We start from the raw sequence: 21,174 nt of genomic DNA, 5'->3' as shown, positions 1-21,174 counted from the left end.
ATTCAGGAGATCATAGGATCATAGAATCAACCAGGTTGGAAGAGACCTCCAAGCTCATCCAGTCCAACCTAGCACCCAGCCCTGGCCAGTCAACCAGACCATGGCACTAAGTGCCTCATCCAGGCTTTGCTTGAACACCTCCAGGGACGGTGACTCCACCTCCTCCCTGGGCAGCCCATTCCAATGCCAATCACTCTCTCTGCCAACAACTTCCTCCTAACATCCACCCTAGACCTCCCCCAGCACAGCTTGAGATTGTGTCCCCTTGTTCTGTTGGTGGTTGTCTGGGAGAAGAGACCAACCCCCACCTGGCTACAACCTCCCTTCAGGTAACTGCAGCCAGCAATGAGGTCTGCCCTGAGCCTCCTTTTCTGCAGGCTGCACACCCCCAGCTCCCTCAGCCTCTCCTCATAGGGTTTGTGTTCCAGCAGAGATGTCCATAGTCAAGTTAATATATAGCACACACATTTCTTCCCTAGACCAATCTGTTCCTTCTTTCTTTCAGTATTCAATCTATTGAATGAATTTATGAAATATGATTTCTCATGGTCCAGAAAAGTAGAGACAAGGTAGGAGAAATCTTAGTCATGGTCCAGCTCATCTTATCTCCTGTTATCTCAGTGGCCATGCTGGTATTAATGGTGGGTAGTGTAGTGTGATATGAATTGCAAGTGATTTAAGTCCCAATCCAGTGAATCGTGGAATCATAGAATCAACCAGGTTGGAAGAGACCTCTAAGATCATCCAGTCCAACCTATCCCCCAGCCCTGTCCAGTCAGCTAGACCATAGCACTACTTGGAGTAATCTGAACACAAGAGCAATCTCACTGAACTCAGAGGGACAATTTACAGATATCAAATTAAGCAGACATCAATTATCTCATGGCTGCTCCTTCTTTGCCTCCATCTTAACACAGGAGGATAAAAACCCACTGATTTGGATTCCTTCATTATTTCAACCCTAGTTTTGGGTGATTGCCCTAAAAGGTTTATTCTTTATTTCTTCCAGTGTGTGCTGAATTATGCCCACAGTCCACTGGAAGTGCAACTGGTGGTTCCACCTTGCATTTCAGAACTTCTCCAGCCATTCTTGTCACACTTCCATATTTATTGCTGTTTGGGGAGAGGAAATCTTTGCCTTTTTCTTCACTGAGTTTCCCTTTGGCCATCAGCTATTTAAAAACAGGCTTGCTGAGCTCTGTGTGTAGGAGTACAAAGGTTTGTGAATGTAGCTGTCCTGGTAGGATGGAAGGAATAACCACATACTCTCTTTCCTCAGGCCTTTAATATCTAGGAAGGGTTAAGCTCCGCATTGCTTTAAATTAACTTGCTAAAAATTAGTTCCTCTGCTGGTCCTAGGAAGTGTGAGTGGTGCTTATGAGCTAAGCCTTTTGCCTGCATACTCATTTCTGTTGGGGTTTTTTTTTCAATTTGGATGAAGGTTTAATTCCCTCTGGATTTTGGATGATTGACCCAGAGAGCAAGCCGAGTCTGTGTGACAATACGGTCTTCGGTTACCGCTGCCAACACAAATAAATGGCTTCTTTCGGGCTCTATCATGAGTAATCTGAGTGGGATTCAGATTTTTGATAGACTTCAAAACAATCCCACACATGAAACAATACACTGTTTTAAGAGAAAATCAGATTTAAAGCAATAAGGCTTTCTTTATCTCGGAGAATGTTTTTCTTCCCCAGTTTCAAAGTCAGACAAGTGGGATTGTCCAGCTGAAATCAGGAAACATCCAACTTGATGGTTTGGGTCTAGTGAGATCTCTATTCTTATGTTGCAGACAAGAGGTTGGGAAATGTGGAGAGCAAGATGACAGGTAGATGGGTATTTTTTTTCATTGATGAAATCCTGTATGATTAATATTACCTAATCCAAGTCAAGAGATTTGGGAAAAAAATAACTGATTTTTGAAGCCTGAGGATGATGAAACTGAGCATAGCTGCAAGTCTGTAGTGATCACACAGAATTCATCTCTTCTGGACTTTCCTCCATGACAAAGCCAACCTTGCCACAACCTTCAAGTTAAATATTAGTCATAGAATCAGCCAGGTTGGAAGAGACCTCCAAGCTCATCCAGTCCAACCTAGCACCCAGCCCTGGCCAGTCATCTAGACTATGGAACTAAGTGCCTCATATATAAACAAATACTCTGATCTTCTGACTTGCAAATCTGGTTTCTGATTTGCTAAACTACTGTAATGCACCTTTGCCTCCAACAAAAGCATAAGAATCATGGAATCAACCAGGTTGGAAGAGACCTCCAAGATCATCCAGTCCAACCTAGCACCCAGCCCTGGCCAGTCAACCAGACCATGGCACTAAGTGCCCTGGCCAGGCCTTTCTTGAACACCCCCAGGGATGGTGACTCCCCCACCTCTCTGGGCAGCCCATTCCAATGCCAATCACTCTCTCTGCCAACAACTTCCTCCTAACATCCATCCTAGACCTCCCCTGGCACAACTTGAGACTGTGTCCCCTTGTTCTGTTGCTGCTTGCCTGACAGAAGAGACCAACCCCAGCTGGCTACAGCCTCCCTTCAGGTAGTTGTAGACAGCAATGAGGTCACCTCTGAGTTCAGTAGTTCTAAAAACCAAGTTCTTCACTTGCCATTCCCACAGAGAGGTGAAAGTGTCAATCTCTAGGTGCTGCTTTTAAAGCCATGAAAGATAAGATTGCACCCTAAAAGGAAAAAAAAATCTTCTTTTATTAATATTCAAAATTAATTAGAAAGCAATTTATTGATTGCTGATGATTAGTTCTTTTCTTCAGCTATTTCAGTGCTTTACTTTCCTGCTTTGCTTGCAAGCCAAAAAAAAGGAAATATTGTTGAGTAAGGTGGTGGTGATGGTGCTGCTTGTTTCCTATCTTATGGAATCATAGAATCAGTAAGGGTTGGAAGGGACCACAGGGATCAGCCAACTCCAACCACATCCTACCCTAGAGCAGGCTGCCCACAGCCTCATCCAGCCTGGCCTCAAACACCTCCAGCCATGGGGCTCAACCACCTCCCTGGGCAACCCAGTCCAGCCTCTCACCACTCTCATGCTCAACAACTTCCTTCTCACATCCAGGCTGACTCTCCCCATCTCCAGCTTTGCTCCATTCCCCCCAGTCCTGTCACTCCCTGAGAACCTAAAATATCCCTCCCCAAGTTTTTTGTAGGCCCCCTTCAGATTCTGGAAGACCACAAGAAGGTCACCTGGGAGCCTCCTCTTCTCCAGCCTGAACCTATCTATCTGCAGCTTTGCTCCATACTTCTCTGAGGCATAATAAGAAATGATTCAACAATTGTATTATCCTCATTTTATTATCTCTTTTAAAATTGATATCTGCAACTTCATTAACCAAAGTAGTTTTTAGAGCAGATTACTGCTGTACTAAATGATGGCAGCAGGAGACATTCACAGTTGCATTCCAGAGTAGTTTTTGTGTTATTTCAGGTTTTTGTTGTTGGTTTGTGTCATTTGGGGTGGTTTGTGTCATTTGGGTTGGTTTGTGTCATTTTGGGTGGTTTGTATCATATTTTTTATGTATAGGAGTGTCTGATTTTTGGGGAGAGAAATAGCTAAAAGGTACACTTAGAACTTTATTGAAGGGACATGTTATTTTTTTAACTGTATCAGCTCAAACTCTTTGGCTTGGTGTTTTAGACAAGCTTTGTGAGTCTGAGTGCCCAAAGTTTGGTTTGCAAACTCTTTGATGCTGAGACATTCTTAAAACGAGTTCAGAGACGATTATGATGACCAAGTTTTTAAGGCCATCTCAAAGTCCTCTGAGCTTAGATGCTCATCTGTTATTTTTCACTAGACCTGCTGTGGGGTCAAATTAAAGGTTTAATAGGCAGCACAGTCCTAAGAATTGCTGTGCACTAGATGGAGCAGCAAACATGTGAAAATGCAGATGAGAACAGGCACTCGTTTGACTCTTCAGAAAAGAGCCATAGCTGTTTGGCCTCGTCAGATGCACACCGATAGCGTGGTTCATCTGATGCATCTCCTTCAGAGGAGATGAAATCACTCCTCTTTGTCTTCCTTGCAAGTGACTAGCTCAGGAATAGGTGTCTCCATTCAGAGAGATGAATCTCATGCTCTGAAATGGCCCTTAGAAGAGTGGTACTGAGTATCTAGTGTAAAGTGAAGCTGTCAATGTGTATGAAGTGATGTGCTGGAAGCAGGGATTTCCCAGGGCCAGATGAACCCAGAGCACTGCAAAATGATCTGGAGGGAATGACAGAAACTGTAACTACCCTATCTGCCAATTCCTGAGATGCAAACTAAGCAAGACAATCACCCAAGTTATCTAATATATATAGTCGTATCTGAATCCACCAGGGAAATACATTTGGAGCTTTACTTATTTGAGTAGTTACTCTAAAGCCTATTTAGATGCACAACACTGCTTAGCTTTCAGCTTGCTGCATTTAACAAAAATCTCTGTTGCAGGTTACTTAGTTATAGAAAATCCATCAAGTAAGTTGATGAAAGTCTTTCTTTTTTGTGTTGTGGTCATTGGTGAGTCTCAATGTGTGGTTCCCTCCCCTATGTTTATTAGAAAAGAGCTCCAAGCTGTGCATAAATCATAAAAGCATGACTAATTGCATGGTAACAGGAGAAATGCTTTCTCTCTCTCTGGGGTGAAGCCTGCATGTCTGTGTTTTAGCTTGGGAAGTAATACAGGGATATTTAAACTCCTTGGGGTTTAAAACCCATATCTTTATGAGAATGAGGTCAGTGCAACGTTTTATGCGCCTAAAGCTTCGCAGTGTGTGAAATGTTTGCTGCACAGCAAGGCGGCACTGTGTGCTTTTAGAACACCATGTCCACTTCGTGGCTTTGCATCCGTGTCAGACTTTGCCCTGGAATGCTGCTACCCACTAAAAAAGTATCCTACTCTACACTACTGTTAGTAGCAACATGGAAAATTTGGTGAGAGGGAACAAGGAAGGGAGAAAATGCTTCTATTTTACGTGGCCCAAAGCAATGCAAATAAGGATGCGGTAAGCAATTTGTACTGTTCTGCCTCGAAGTATCAGTTCCTTCTGAGCCAAAAAACGTCATTTCTTAATGAACTCAAATAAGAATAAACAACAAAGAAATTCCCTAAAGCTTGCTAACTCTTCTGTCATTGCTTTCAGGCCAGTAAGCAAGAAATCCTTCCTACAACATGTCGAAGAGCTTTGCACAAACAACAACCTAAAGTTTCAGGAGGAATTTTCGGTATGTTGCTAGCAGTTGTCACAACATGGCAAGACCTTCAGTCGTTTCACATGTCACATTTCATGTCCATTTTAAGCAGGCAAGGCCGTGGAGGACTCTGGCCTTGATAATCAATACCCAATTACCAAGTTGATTGTTTAGAAAGTAATATTACACTGATCTGGATTCTGCAGTCTACACTGCAGCCTGGTCAGAGTTATTCGCCAGAGAGCCAGCAAAAGGCAAACTTCAGGCAGCAATCTTTGCAAGAGCATCGTACTGTTGGTGTTTCTACCTATGCAGCAGTGCATACATAGCTTAGCTGAGAGCAGCAGAAAGAGTTTTCTTCCACAGACACAGGTACAGTTAACTGATTTGACTTCACTTTCCTGAGTGATAACAACCCCAAAAACACAGCTGGCTTTTATTCTGTGCAATGTTCAGGCCCCAGTCATACTGCCATAGAACTCAGCAGTGCTGGGGGGGGGTTCCAAATTTCACTGTAGAAAGTAACATTTTGAGCATGGTACTCAGTGGTTTAGTTCCTTTTACAAATACCAGCTGTGGAAAGTAACATTTTGAGCATGGTACTCAGTGGTTTAGTTCCTTTTACAAATACTGGCTATGGAAAGTAGCACTTTGAGCATGGTACTCAGTGGTTTAGTTCCTTTTACAAATACTGGCTATGGAAAGTAACACTTTGGGCATGGTACTCAGTGGTTTAGTTCCTTTTACAAATACTGGCTATGGAAAGTAACATTTTGAGCATGGTACTCAGTGGTTTAGTTCCTTTTACAAATACTAGGTCATACTTAACATGGGTTTTGTGGATAATACTAGGTTATACTTAATGTGGTTTTTGTCAATAGCTTTCATCTTCTTGTGTGAGTGGATGAGCCCAGCAAGTCTGTCTGTCTGCAAGGAGACCAGCTTTCAAAAGATACATGACACATAATGCATATATATACTTTCAAATTTAGATCTCCCTTTTCTTTCCTATTGTTTTTGTTAAGTAACATTTTTGCAGCTGTCATGTGTCTTTTCTCAACCATATCTTCTCATTGTTCCAGACTATCATCATCATTTTTAACACATATGGGCATTTGCCCTCACGAAAGCAATTTGTCAGTCTCCAGTGACGTTGGTTTTTTGGATGTATAGATTTACCAGGAATTGCTTACCAGTTGGGCTAACAAAAATGAAGACTCAACAATTGGCTTTTCTTCTGCTAGATTACACTAGCTCAGCCTCTGAGGGGAAAACATCAAAAGTGTGAAAAGATTAATGGTATTTGCTACAGCTTTTTTGTTCTGCTCCTTAGGTAAAATTGCTCTGGATTTAATAACAGAAAGCACCATAAAATTCTCTGAGCAATAGAGAAAGGAGAACTTTTTTTCTCCAAGAGCAGAGTGTTATTTCACTTGAACGAGAGTGGTTCTGGTTGTAGTGTGCACAGCAGATGAAAACTTGTGCTGGCAATAACATTTTCACTTATTAACTCTCATCACTGGAAGTTTCTAGTGTTACTTTCTGTAGGTGCTGACTCACACTGGGTAAGCCTTACTGCATTGTAATGCCTGAAACAACAGCTTCTAGTTGTAGTGTGCACAGCAGATGAAAACTTGTACTGGCAGTAACATTTTCACATATTTACATCCATCACTGGAAGTTTCTAGGTTGCTTTTTTTTTAATCAAATAGACCTTGGCAACCAATTTCAAATTTAGCAATGTCATTTTGGCTTTCTTTTTTTTTTTCCCCCTTTCTCTGAGCTTCAGCTCCCACATTTCAGCATGTGTTGTCTTCCCAGATGACTTGTCCAAGGGCAGGTGGAAGTAGAGGGTAGGTCTAGCTCACAAAAATCAGAGGATGTTAGGGGTTGGAAGGCACCCAAGGAGATCATCCAGTCCAACCCCCCTGCCAGAGCAGGACAATCCTATCTAACACAGATCACACAGGAACACATCCAGACAGGCCTTGAAAGGCTCCAGAGAAGGAGACCCCACAACCTCTCTGGGCAGCCTGTGCCAGTGCTCTGTGCTCCTAGTTCCTGATGTAGAATGTATCTCCAGTGTCTACAGCACCTGTCCTGTCAAATGAAAAACAGGATTGACATTAGAAATGAGAATGCACAGAAACAGTCCATGCCCACAACAAGCAAGCAGACCTCATGACCTGAGCTGTTTCCATACACATTGATCATTTTAATTTAACATAAATGAGACAACTCTCCTACATTGTGTGTAGGAAAGATGAGCTCAGGTCATACATCCATTACATCTGAAGCACATAACCAAAACCATGGTGCTGAGCTTGTTTGTGCTCTGTGACCATTGCAGTGCTAGTAAATTCAAGTACACTGGGAGCCAGGCATGAGAATGTGGTGACTTACACTAGTAAACTGCTGGTATTTAACCTGCCTTGAATGGGTACTGTTTCAGCTAGCAGTCTTCCCAGTAGGTAAAGTAGTCTAGGGATTATTTACAATAGGTAGTTGTAGACAGTGAACCTGCTTTGGAGTTTTCTAGCATAAATGTGGCTCTTTCTATTTTACATAGTCTTGCAGTTCAGAGACATTCATGGTCTCATCTGATTTGCTCTACTGAGTAAACTCCTGTGCCTGGAGACCTCTAGGGTTCAGTATGAACATGATCTGTGTGTAAACATCATGAGAAGTGACTCTGGACCTCAGAATTGATCTGAGTCCATGATTTGTCAGAAAATACAAGTATGAGGAAATCATAGGGAGCCACAGGAGGTGGCACTTAATGCCATGGTCTAGTGGGCTGGGTGCTAGGTTGGACTGGATGAGCTTGAAGCTCTCTTCCAACCTGGTTGATTCTATGATTCTCTGATCACATTCATACATTTTCTTCACTAAAAAGCTATGAAATTGAGCTCCACTGAGCTTTGGAAATGACCCCTACTTATCTACACAAACACCCCCAGCAAGTAAGTTCCTCCATATGAATGATTTGTCCATGCCTGCCCTTTAGTAACATAACTGATGGCCACTTATGAAACAGCTCTACAACCCAGAACAACTCTTGCCACCCCCTTTGACAGTAAGTCCTGTGAACAGTAACTAATTGGCTGTTGTCCTAACTTAATTCAATTCTCATCAGTTCTCATGTTGTGGCAAGAACTCTCCCAAGCTACAAGCATCAAGAAAAGGCATTATTCAAGAGTCATTAGGGCATGGTAGCCAAAGACATGATTCCATGAAAAGACAGAAGAGAACCACAGAAGGTGCTAGAGTGGCTTTAGCCAGACTTGTAAAGGTGAAAGTTTGTGTAAGCTTTAATTGTTCAACCTGACAGCATTGCCTGCAGTGCTGCTGGCGTGCCTGGGGGCTGCCAGTGAGGTGGAACACTCTGTGGCACTCCCAGCTGTTCTTAGAAATGCTCTCTGGTGGACAACTGAAAAGTTCTTCCTCTTACTGCAGCATTGTGTCATTTTGTTGTGTGTTCAGTGAAGGTGAAATGCAAAGGTGTCCTGGTTCTAGTTGAAAGTTCCAGAGACTCCAATAAATTTGATAGAACCAATAACAGTTCTATAAAGTGCCCTTCCCTCTTCCCCTTCTTTCCCAAAAGAAAGGGATTAGATGGAGAGAGAGAAGTAAGCACACCCAGATAAATCAATCTCACTAGCTTTGGAAGTTAAAAAGAAAAGTTTAACAATAACTTAAAAGAGGTATCTGAGATTGCTGACGTGCTTTAGAATCACACACAATCAGCCAGGTTGGAAGAGACCTCCAAGCTCATCCAGGCCAACCTAGCACCCAGCCCTGTTAAATCAACCAGACCATGGCACTAAGTGTCCCAGCCAGGCTTGTCTTGAACACCTCCAGGGATGGTGACTCCACCACCTCCCTGGGCAGCCCATTCCAATGCCAATCACTCTCTCTGACAACAACTTCCTCCTCACATCCAGCCTAGACCTCCCCTGGTGCAACTTGAGCTTTTACCCCTCATTCTGTTGCTAGTTGCCTGGGAGAAGAGACTGATCCCTACCTGGCTACAACCTCCTCTTAGGTAGTTGTAGACAGCAATGAGGTCACCCCTGAGCTAGATTGTATGGTCCTGACCTGGCAGGGGGGTTAGACTTGATGATCTCTTTGGGTCCCTTCCAACCCCTGACATAGAATCATAGAATCAACCAGGTTGATTAGATGGAGAGAGGGAGAAGTAAGCACAGCCAAATAAATCAATCTCACTCGAGTTTGGAAGTTAAAAAGAAAAGTTTAACAATAACTTAAAAGAGGTATCTGAGGTAGGGAAGTTACAAAGGTTAGGGAAGGGAAAATAGCAAATATGAAATGTATAAATACAACCTGATGGTGATGGCTTTGTCCTCCTCGTGGGTGATGGCCATGTGGTGAAACAAAGAGAAACAGGAACAGGTGGTGATGCTGGTATGCAGGGAGCAGAATGGTGCAGAGGGAGTGAAACAGGAAGGCCCTCTGCTTTTATGGGACAGGAAGGGGGAGTGAGCTAACCATCACCTGGTGGTGTTCAGACCCACCCCTGGGGAGGGGTCAAGACCACCTAGGGTCAGGTTCAGGGTTACTCCCCCTGGAGTGTTAACCCTATGCAAAAGGTTTGTCAATATTCATTTATTCCTCTACAGGAACTTCCCAAGTTTCTTGAAGACCTTGCTTCAACTGATGCTGATCTGCCCTGGAACAAGTCTAAGAACCGTTTCCCAAACATCAAGCCATGTAGGTGCCTTTACCGACTGCCGCCTCCAGTTTGCTCTCTGCTCTCAGTACTGCAGCCTGTGCTTGGAATGCCACTCTCTGTTTGCTCTGCCTTTGAGCTGGCAGGACAGGATGTCTGTATAATGAAGTGATTTTCTGTCCAGTAATCTTATCTTTTCATTGTGTTTTATTTTAGAGACAGATTTCTTTGCAAGTAGCTTTCAACTACCTCTCGCAAGTTTAATAGGCAGGTGCAAGAAATTGTAACCTCAACAGCTTCTTGGCTTTGTAATTCAAGCCTTGTAGCAAACTCTTTACCATTCTTCCTCATTTTCCTCCCCACTAGTGAGAAGTAATTTTCTTAAACATACAAAATCCATAATGTTTGTGCAGTCAGCTACCTCAGGAGCCTGAGTATGCTTTCTTGTGGCTGCGTGCCGCAAAGCTGCCGCAGGAGATCAGAGCGGCTGTAGGAAGACTTATAAGCCAAGGGGAGATTTTATCACAGGAGACAGAAGTCTGTAGTCAACACTGCTTCATTTTTCAGTTAATAAGACAAGAAACGTCATTATTATTTTAGGCATTAGCTGAGATGTGAGATGTGGAGCGCAGCATTCTGTGCTGTTAACTTTTCAGAGCAGCTGTTCCTGCTCTTTGCTGCCTTTTGCTAAGTTGCAGCCACTAAAGATTGGTGTTCCTGACACAGAATGAAATAGAAAGGTATGTTTCATAAATCTTTAGCTTTCTTCTCCAGCTCTTCTTTTTGTTTTTGCAGACCAAGCACCCAAATTAGGAATGCGTGGTTCCAGCACTTACTTACTCACATGTGACATCTTCCCTGGGTTTTTGTACTGCCACCCATGGTGGGGAACCCTCAATAATTCCACCTATTGTGTTCTGTTTCTGTGGTGATGAGATTACCTTATGTAAAAGGAGGAAAAGTGTGGAAAAGTGCCATGATCTGCCTCAGTTCTGTGGCCTGGGCAGCGAGGCTATAGGAAAGGCTGTTGGACCCCAGGCCCTGCTGTCTGAGTTGCATGGAGGTTGTCTGTGCTAGGACAGCATGGCTTAAAGTGCACAGCCAGCCCTAGGCAGAGGATCCTCTCAAGCATACATCAGACTGGAGGCTTTGGCACGTTCACCACTTGAGTTAAAAACAATTGCACTGAAGTATATCTGGGGCTGTAAGGGATGGCTAAAGGCAATGGAAATTGGTTAAATGCCCTTCGTAGTTATTGCTGTACCAGGTGAAGCCTTGTCAGATTAGAGACAGTGACAGTATTCTTTACTTCTTACCACTCCAGGAGCACTTGTTACGTGCCCCAGTGGTTTCTGAGCAAAACTTTCAGTTAACTAGACTTTCTTTCTGTGATAGATAACAACAACAGGGTGAAGCTGATGCCTGATGCTGGTATTCCTGGGTCTGACTACATCAATGCCAGTTACGTGTCTGTAAGTAGAAAGTCTCTCAGGATTTTGCTCCATTTCTGCTACATGAGAGAGCAAAAAAATAACTTGCAACAACAGGTTTCTCTTTTTATTTTTCTCATTCACTACATCTGCTGTTGCTGTAACCCTGTTCAAGGGACTCCTGTGGCATTCAGTGTGACTAGTTAAAAATGTAAATAATCCTATTGTGATGGTTTGGGTGTTCCCTGCCCTGCCCACACTTTGGAAAATCACCCAGACTGGACTCAGAAACCCTGGAAGATTGAATGAAGCTTTGTATTTACAGCTCAGGACAAGATACAAGCAGATAGTTACAATAGATACAGAAATAGACAAGTTATAAAGTGATACAGAAACACAACAGCCTGCCCAGGAAGGGCTCTCAACCACCCTTCCACCCTGTCCCACCCCTCTACCTTACCACAGATTTTGCTCTACACTTCAAGGTAAGTTGTAGGGTCAGCCAGGGGCGTTAGGAAGCAGATGGATTTATCAGATGGGTTAGAGAGAGAAATGCAGCCCAGAAAGCCCAGAGAGAGAGACTCTGTTATCTATGTTTGTGTTCTTGTTCTTATCCATCTCAGCAAGCCTATGAGTGCAGCAGACATCACCATTGTTTCCTTTCCACAGCCTGTCATCTAGTTCTTCTCACCAAAGTATCCCAGCTAGGCTCAAACTAGCACAACTATTTTCATTGCTAAGCAATGTTTTCCAGCAACACTCACAATTATGTTCAGCAAATTACTTTCTATAGACTCCTGCCACTGTTGTTAAAGACAGCAGTGAAACTCCACTGAGATCAGTTGTTTAGACAGAGAGGATTTGGTCTCCTGATGCAGGAGTAGGAACTGTTGTGCATGAACAGAACAATGTAACTCAACTTTAAAGTGAACTGTTAAAGTTTCATGGAAGTTGCTAATAATTTTGGTGAGCAGGACTAGTATGCCCCTTACTGTTTGATGAGAGATACAATGCAAATAGGCTTCTTGGAGAAGAAACTAAGATTTTATTTCTCACCCTCACCTTTCTTCCTAGACCTTACCTTTTCTTGTGTTCTCAGAACACAATTTTGATCTATATTTTTTTATCTCTTTTTTTTTCCCCTGGTGAAGCTCAATCTGTGACTTCTAATTATGCATTTAACTTGTGGCAGTGACTGATAGTCTTAGGTGAGACCAGCACTTGCTTTGCATTAAGCACTATTGAAACACATAGCAAGGTGTGCAGGCCACAGTCTAAATAGGTAACGCAGTAGCAAGCAGACAAATAGTTATTTCCAGGTAACTAAGAGACATTCACAGACAATAAGCAATAGAGCTGAGAGCATCTTCCTCTCTCACCAGCAAAAGCTGTTTACTCTTTACATAGAATGCCCTCATTCTGACAGTCAGCAGGTAGGAAGAGCCATGCCACATCACTGCTTGATGCTGGAGCAATACACAGACCCACTGAGGAGAACAGAGTGCGTGGAGCATGGCCTAGTCTGTACTCCTCCTGATGCTAGCTAACATACCAAGGTTTAGGCAGGGAGTACTAACAGCCACATCCAAAAAGCAGCAGCAGAAGGCAGCTGCAGAGAGTGCTCACTGCTGGGGTTATAGTTGTCTTTGCTGCATACAGGCATCTCTCTTTAGATCACCATTCATCAGTGAGCAGACAACTGTCATGTTACCATTACTCAAGGCTAAAGCTTTACCCTCTATATGCTCTCACTGTTCACATTCATGGATGTATAAATGGCCAAGGGATCAGGCCCAGCCAGCACGGGTTTAGGAAGGGCAGGTCCTGTCTCACCAACCTGAGCTCCTTTTATGATCAGGTTCCTGCCTGGTGAACGTGGGACAGGCTGTGGATGGAGTCTACCTGGACTGCAGCAAAGCCTTTGACACTGTCTGCCACAACAAGCTCCTGGCACAGCTGGCAGCTCCTGGCTGGGACAGATTCACTCTGATATGGGTCAAGAACTGGCTGGGGCCAACAGGATGAGATTGAACAAGGCCAAGTGCAGAGTTCTGCACTTTGGCCACAACAACCCCAAGCAGCACTACAAGCTGGGGAGAGAGTAGCTGAGAGCAGCCAGGAAGAAAGGGACCTGGGGGTACTGATAGAGAGTAGCTGAAAATGAGGCAGCAGTGTGCCCAGGTGGCCAAGAGAGCCAATGGCATCCTGGGCTGGCTCAGGAGCAGTGTGGGCAGCAGGACAAGGGAGGTTATTCTGCCCCTGTGCTCAGCACTGCTCAGGCCACACCTTGAGTGCTGTGTCCAGTTCTGGGCTCCTCCATTCAAGAGAGATGTTGCAGTACTGGAAGGTGTCCACAGGAGGGCGACAAAGCTGTGAGGGGCCTGGAGCAGAGCCCTGTGAGGAGAGGCTGAGGGAGCTGGGGGTGTGCAGCCTGCAGCAGAGGAGGCTCAGGGCAGAGCTCATTGCTGGCTGCAGCTGCCTGAAGGGAGGCTGTAGCCAGGTGGGGTTGAGCTCTTCTCCCAGGCAGCCAGCAACAGAACAAGGGGACACAGTGTCAAGCTGTGCCAGGGGAGGTCTAGGCTGGATGTTAGGAGGAAGTTGTTGGCAGAGAGAGTGATTGGCATTGGAATGGGCTGCCCAGGGAGGTGGTGGAGTCACCATTCCTGGAGGTGTTCAAGACAAGCCTGGATGAGGCACTTAGTGCCATGGTCTGGTTGATTGGCCAGGGCTGGGTGCTAGGTTGGACTGGATGATCTTGGAGGTCTCTTCCAACCTGCTTGATTCTATGATAAACATATGTATACAGCCATAAATATGCCAAGTGTGTCTGTGTGTGCACTTACATCCCTGTTTGTCTAGGTGTGTACACACATGCATGCATGAAGAGAGGGAAGAAGGAGCCTTGTACATACCTTTAGCAAATGGGAACTTGGCTGTGGCTTTTTGCTGGTTAAACAACAAAAAGTCAAACTGAACTGTGAGCTTTGTATCCCTGAATTAGGGTTTTTCACCTCAGTCTGAAACTAGGGAGGATTAACATAGTTTCTCACTGCCACCTGTTCTGTGTATTACAGATGGAGTAAGTAACAGGCAGCTGTGAGTTATAGGGCTATAATTCCAAAGAGGAGCTTCAGTGGAGCTATAAACCACTCTGTCAGTTGCTTTGTGCAAGGAGCAGGACTCTGCTGTTACAGACTGCTGACTCTACAGCATAAATTTCTTGCTGCTGTTGGTATTACTTCTAAAGAGCATGAAAGTTCCTGTAGGGTACATTTAGCTTCTTGGAGAAAACAGATCCACGAGAGTCCATGCCCTGACAGCACCTCCAGCAAACAGCATCCCCACCAGCTGCCACCTTGTCAAGCTTTACATCAGTTGGTAAATTAACTGAGCAGCCTAAGTCAACACTCAAAAGCCAGCTTCTGCAGTAGATTGCTCAAAGACCTTTATCAGAGATCATTTATTTGAGCAAGCTCCCTCCCCAAGTCTTAGCAGATCCTGGCAGTTACAGGAAGGACAAGGCCATCAGTGTGGTGTACAGCTTCCATTAGCTCTCAGACCTCTCCTTAGTTGTCCTCCTGGCTCACTGCTTCTCAGCACTATTTACTTCTGCTTTGTTGGCCACCCTTTGGCATACTTCTTGGAGGTCTCTGTCTGGACCTACAATAAGGCTAATATGAAGGCCTACATGTTTCTAAATGTGAAGCACTGACCTGATATAGAATCAGGCAGGGTTGGAAGGGACCACAAGGAGCAGCCAGTTCCAACCTCCCCTGCCATGCCCAGGGACACCCTACCCTAGAGCAGGCTGCCCACAGCCTCAGCCAGCCTGGCCTCAAACACCTCCAGCCATGGGGCCTCAGCCACCTCCCTGGGCAACCCATTCCAGCCTCTCACCACTCTCATGCTCAACAACTTCCTCCTCACCTCCAGCCTCATTCTCCCCACCTCCAGCTTTGCTCCATTCCCCCCACTCCTGGCACTCCCTCACAGCCTCAGAAGTCCCTCCCCAGCTTTTTTGTAGCCCTCTTCAGATCCTGGAAGGCCACAAGAAGGTCACCTGGGAGCCTCCTCTGCTCCAGCCTGCACAGCCCCAACTCTTTCAGTCTGTGCTCACAGCAGAGCTGCTGCAGCCCTCTGAGCATCCTCCTGGCCCTGCTCTGGACACACTCCAGCATCTCCACATCCTTCTTGTAATGGGGGCTCCAGAACTGGATGCAGTTCTCCAGGTGGGGTCTCAGCAGAGTGCCTCCTCTGTCCATGGCACCCACAAAGATGTTGCACAAGACTGGTCCCAGGACTGATCCCTGAAGGACTGCACTTGGCCATGGAGCCATTGACAGCCACTCTTTGGGTGCAGCTATCAAGCCAGTTCTCTATCCATCTCATGGTCCACCCATCAAACCCATGTGTCACCAGCTTGGAGACCAGGGTTTGATGCAGGACAGCATCAAAGGCCTTGCTCAGGCCCAGGTCTATGCCATCAGTTGCTGCCTGTCATTCCTCTGCTAAGCACATTTCTATCAGGATGGCATTTGCTGAAGTTGGCTCATAACTGACCTATGGGGTGGGTAAATTGCTGTTCCAGGGCCATCTGCCATGCAGTGATCAGCCAAGCCTATGCCAATGAGTTGAGTGTGTCTGACAAAGTTTTAGCCTCAGGCAGGGTGCATACAGGCACAGCTATCAGTCCTGTGCAAACTCCTTGTTTTCCTTGCCAACCATTATGTGTTTAACATTTCCTTTTCTTTCTTAGGGTTATCTATGTCCAAATGAGTTCATTGCAACTCAGGGTCCATTACCAGGAACAGTGGGTGATTTCTGGAGAATGGTGTGGGAGACAAGAGCAAAAACACTTGTGATGCTCACACAGTGTTTTGAAAAAGGAAGGGTAAGTTACTGGTGGGGCAGTGAGCAGCACTTGGTATCACTGGAAATTCCCTGTGTAGTTTCTGTCTGGTTGTTGCTAATTAGTAACCATCTCCCTGCAGATAAGATGTCATCAGTACTGGCCAGAAGATAACAAACCAGTGACTGTGTTTGGGGATATAGTGATTACCAAGTTGATGGAAGAGATTCAAATAGACTGGACCATCAGAGATTTAAAAATTGAAAGGGTAAGCTGGGACTGGAAGCCCTTTGAATAAAACCCACCCAAAACCTCTGAGAACATCAGATGTGCTTCATCCCACCCAACTACCCCTCAGCAGTGTTCCTTTAATCTTTCAGTGTTTATGTGCTGTGCTGCCTGGGTTCCCTGCATTGTATTTTTATTCCTGCATGGGTTTTTTTCAGAGAACTTTCTCTAGTTAGATCACAAAGAGTTCAGTTACTGAAGTTGCTGAAGCTCTGCTCTGGTGGGAGGTGAGGTTTCTATTTGGACACCTCAGTTGTCTCTTCTAGAAAGGAGTAATCCTAACCATTCTGCCATCAGACAAATCCCTTTGAATGTGTCCCTCTCAGATTAAAGGGCAAGATTCTCTGGTGCAGTGCAGCTGTTTTGCATTGTACCACCAGCTGTATTGGCCTCCACCCCCAGGAGATTCATCCAATGTAAGTGAGACTCATCAGTACTACTCCCACTCTGTGCTGGGGAGGGAGGTGGGGGCACAGCATAGATGTTCATCTTTGTTATGATCCATAACTATAGTTTCCACTCACTGGACAACTGAGTACCTGACATTAAGTCAGATCAAAAGGTAGACTCAGAAGGCCACCTGGGCATAATAATCCAAGATGAAGTCAGCCTTCTTTTGCACTCTTACCACTGATCTCTGTTGTATGTAGTGCAGTCAGCTGCCCAGACACATGCATTGCCATCTTGTGCCACGTGCATGTGACAAAAGGAACAGAGCAGTTGAGGAATTGTGTTGGTGGTGACCCTATAAGGTTATGCTGTGCACACACTACAGGACAGTTAACATTCTAAACCCACTGAGAGAAGATAAACTTTATTTTCCCTGCTAAAATAAGACCTAAGCAAGACTAGAAAAGGAACTGTTCAGAGTGAAAAAGCATTAGAGGAAAACACAGTCACCTGTGTCGACCAGGGTGAGGCTGAATTGACTAAATGATCCATTTATCACAGCTGAAGTACTCTGCACCAGGAGCTTTACCCTTGGTAATCATGTCATTAACTGTGCCATGGTGCAGCCTTTAAGATTGTAGTTCATCTTCCACTCACCAGTGGATGGAGTCTTGACCAGCTTCCAGTGAAGGAGATAAGCATGAGTTAGCAAACAATCCACAGTTATTGTGATGCTGTATCCAAAGTCACTGCTCTCTTGTTTTTATGTTGATCAGTTTCATACATGTAGACCCCAAGCAGTCACTGCACAGCTGTTAGTGTTCCTTGTGATACGGAGAGAGCAGCTGTGCTCAGTTTTGGGCTCCCCTGTTGAAGAGGGACAGGGACCTGCTGGAGAGGGTCCAGCAGAGGGCCACAAGGATGATGAGGGGACTAGAGGGCATGGCTGATGAGGAGAGGCTGAGGGCCCTGGAGCTGCTTAGTCTGGAGAAGAGAAGACTGAGAGGGGATTGATAAATGTTTATAAGTATCTGAGGGCTGCCAGGAGGGGGGGACAGGCTCTGCTCACTGCTCCCTGGGATAGGACAAGCAGCAATGGGTGTAAGCTGCAGCACAGGAGGTTCTGCCTCAACACAAGGGGGAACTTCTTTCCTGTAAGGGTCCCAGAGCCCTGGCACAGTCTGCCCAGAGAGGCTGTGGAGTCTCCTTCTGTGGAGCCTTTCCAGGCCTGTCTGGATGTGTTCCTCTGTGCTCTGTGTTAGATAGGATTGTCCTGCTCTGGCAGGGGGGTTGGACTGGATGATCTCCTTGGGTCCCTTTCAACTCCTAACATCCTGTGAGCTGGTTGGTTCAAACTACTTTTTCATTGTTTTGTAAAGGATCTCTTTCACTACACAGCAATTGATTAAGCTGTGGTCCACCTTGCTGCAAGTTATTGTGAATGCTGAAAACTTACAGACTTCATAAAACTTGGGTAAATGAGTAGAAGATTCTGACAAGTTGCTATTAAATGTTGAGATACCATCTCTGACTGGGGAAGTTCACAAGTCACAAAGTATTAAGAACATTAGATACATTGCTCTCAGAATCATAGAACCAGTCAGGGTTGGAAGGGACCACAAGGATCAGCCAGTTCCAACCCCACTGCCATGGGCACAGACACCCTACCCTAGAGCAGGCTGCACAGAGCCTCAGCCAGCCTGGCCTTAGAAACCTCCAGGGATGGAGCCTCAACCACCTCCCTGGGCAACCCATTCCAGCCTCTCACCGCTCTCATGCTCAACAGTTTCTGCCTCACTCCCAGTCTGATCCTACCCATCTCCAGTTTTGCTCCATTCCTCTTAGTCCTATCGTTCCCTAATAGTCTAAAAAGTCCCTCTCCAGCTTTTTTGTAGCCCCCTGGCAGGCCACAAGAAGGTCACCTGGGAGCCTCCTCTGCTCCAGACTGAACAGGCCCAACTCTTTCAGTCTGTCCTGAAAGAGTTATGTCTTATAATTCCCCTAAAGAGCAAAAAAAGTGAGAGAGAGAGAGAGAATGTCTTATAACTCTCCCTAAGATTTTTCCTTGACTGCTGTTGGAAACAAGATATTGGATTAGACAGGCTTTGGGCTGATCCTGTGGTTTTATTCTTATGACCTTCATAGTTAATTTATATTTCAGACCATAACCTGCTTTTTCCTTTGAGTTACTGTTTCTCTTGCACTAAGAGAGCATCCAACATGTAGAAAATACAGCTGTCTGTACCAGTGTATGTGTGCTTGGCTTCACTACATCAGGAATGGGTGCCCCGGGAGGTGATGGAGTCACTACCCCTGGAGGTGTTCAAGCACTCAGTGCCATTGTCTAGATGATTGGCTAGGGCTGGGTGCTAGGTTGGACTGGTTGATCTTGGAAGTCTCTTCCAACCTGCTTGATTCTATAATATCTGTGCACAGCAAACTTTTCCTTGATGCAAGTAGATCTTATAATTGTTGTGTTCCAAGATGCACCAGGAGAGGTTAAGGCTGGATATTAGGAGGTGTTTCTTCACTGAAAGGATTCTCAAACATTAGAATGGTCTGCCCAGGGCAGTGGTGAAGTCACCATCCCTGGGAGTGTTCAAGCAGCCTGTGGACCTGGCACTTAGAGATGTGGTTTGGTGTTGACCCTTGTTGCAGAGGAGGGGAATTAATATAGTGTGAGATGATACTCTACAAAACTATATAATGCATTAACTTCAATACTCTGAACTCTCTCCACCCCCAACCACTGAATTTTAATATTAATATTTGTTCTTCCACAGTTATGGAAGACTTTCTAGGAACAACATCAAACAGTGACTTGTTAATAACCAGCAAACATTCAAACTATAAACAGAGAGAGGAATCTCCCCATGGCAAATACCGCTTGGGGTCAATGTGCTGCTTGCCCAGTGGATGGGCCCAAGCTCTTTCTGCTCTATGGCAGAAGGCAGTAGAGATTTACAGAGGCATTAAAGCATTGGCTCACAGATACTTACTAATTATCAGTCACCCTCTGGGGCTATGTCACAGCCTATGCAAGTGTCCTATCTTCGAGGGACTCTGCCTGTGGACTTTGAGGCTGGAATCCTCCCAGGTTCAGGGGAAAGGATGCAATCTCTGACCTTGTCTCCTGGCTCCCTCTGGCAGGCCCTTCAGGTGCAGAGGCAGGATGCTGCACGGTCTCAGCACGGTGTCATGCTGGCCACACAGGCCGATCACGTGCAGACATCCAGGGTCTGCTCCTGGTAACTCCCCGCGGCGGCGTGCAGGTGTGCACGTCTGGCTGGAAGCCCAGGGAGATGCTGTCTCCATAGGGAAAGGTAGGCAGCACAGGCAGACAGCTGCAAAGCAAGCAGGCAGGCATGAGAGTGAGCAGTGCGGGTGAGTGGCAGACAGGCAAGCAGGCAGGTGAGCGTGAGCAAGTTGTTTACCTGGGTACCCCTATGTGTCAAATGTGGGCCAATCAGCTTGGCACTTAGCCAAACCTTACCACAATAGGCAAAATCTTGGCCCTCCCAAAAATGGAGACAGCATTTGCCTTGCACCAGGCAGGCAGAAGCCAAGTGTGTGTGTCTTACACAATGATGTTACACAGCCTGGGCCCCAGGCAGGCCAGACTTTATGGCACCAGGGCTGTTGTGTTTCTTTGTGCTTGTTTATGTGTTTACCTCTGGTGTGGGCAGAAAAACATGTCCAGGCAAGACAAGGCATGTATAAGCCTATTTTTGGGCCTATGAGCCCTCCAGAACAGCTCTTCAGTTCTGGGTTGAGGATTGGACTGGCTGAGCTTGGAGGTCTGTTCCAAGCAGCTGCGTTCTGTGCTTCTATCACTCTGTCTGTGTTTACAAGAGGTTGCTGAGAAGGTCTCCTGTAGCTTACTGGGTCTGCTGCCAAGCTCCTGATCCAAAACCTGCCTTGCTTTGTGTTTTCCAGCATGGAGACTGCATGATGGTGAGGCAGTGTAACTTCACCTCGTGGCCAGAACACGGAGTGCCTGAAACTACTGCTCCAATTATCCATTTTGTGAAGCTCATCCGTGCCAGCCGAGCGCATGATAGTACACCCATGGTGGTGCACTGCAGGTGAGCGTCTGTGCCACGTCCTCCTGTAGCATCTCAGTCTATCCAGCGCTTACTGCTGCTCCAGGGAAGTTGACAGGAGAGCAGGGAAACAGTTTGGGGCTCCCCAGTTCAAGAGGGATAGGGAAGTGATTGAAAGAGTTCAAGAGAGAGCTACAAGAATGGGGCCAGTCCTGCTCAACATCTTCAACAGTGATATTGATGAGGGCATAGAGTGTCTGCTCAGCAGGTTTGCTGACATCACCGAGCT

At 45.6% G+C, this 21,174-nt stretch overlaps 1 protein-coding gene across 1 annotated transcript in view; it reads left to right on the top strand.

Annotated features, from left to right (window-relative positions):
* PTPRQ (protein tyrosine phosphatase receptor type Q) overlaps nucleotides 1-21,174 on the top strand; it is a 121,323-nt gene that overhangs the window by 91,529 nt on the left and 8,620 nt on the right. The window contains exons 36-42 of the mRNA XM_064142862.1: nucleotides 4,455-4,481; nucleotides 5,147-5,228; nucleotides 9,836-9,926; nucleotides 11,281-11,357; nucleotides 16,072-16,206; nucleotides 16,307-16,432; nucleotides 20,779-20,927. Of these exons, the coding sequence (XP_063998932.1) occupies nucleotides 4,455-4,481; nucleotides 5,147-5,228; nucleotides 9,836-9,926; nucleotides 11,281-11,357; nucleotides 16,072-16,206; nucleotides 16,307-16,432; nucleotides 20,779-20,927 (687 nt within the window). The remainder of the gene's footprint in view (nucleotides 1-4,454; nucleotides 4,482-5,146; nucleotides 5,229-9,835; nucleotides 9,927-11,280; nucleotides 11,358-16,071; nucleotides 16,207-16,306; nucleotides 16,433-20,778; nucleotides 20,928-21,174) is intronic.

This window comes from Pogoniulus pusillus, chromosome 4 (assembly GCF_015220805.1).
Source record: "Pogoniulus pusillus isolate bPogPus1 chromosome 4, bPogPus1.pri, whole genome shotgun sequence".
NCBI classification, from domain to species: domain Eukaryota; kingdom Metazoa; phylum Chordata; class Aves; order Piciformes; family Lybiidae; genus Pogoniulus; species Pogoniulus pusillus.
Note: the sequence above shows the minus strand (reverse complement) of the source record. Positions and strands in the feature narration are given on the sequence as shown.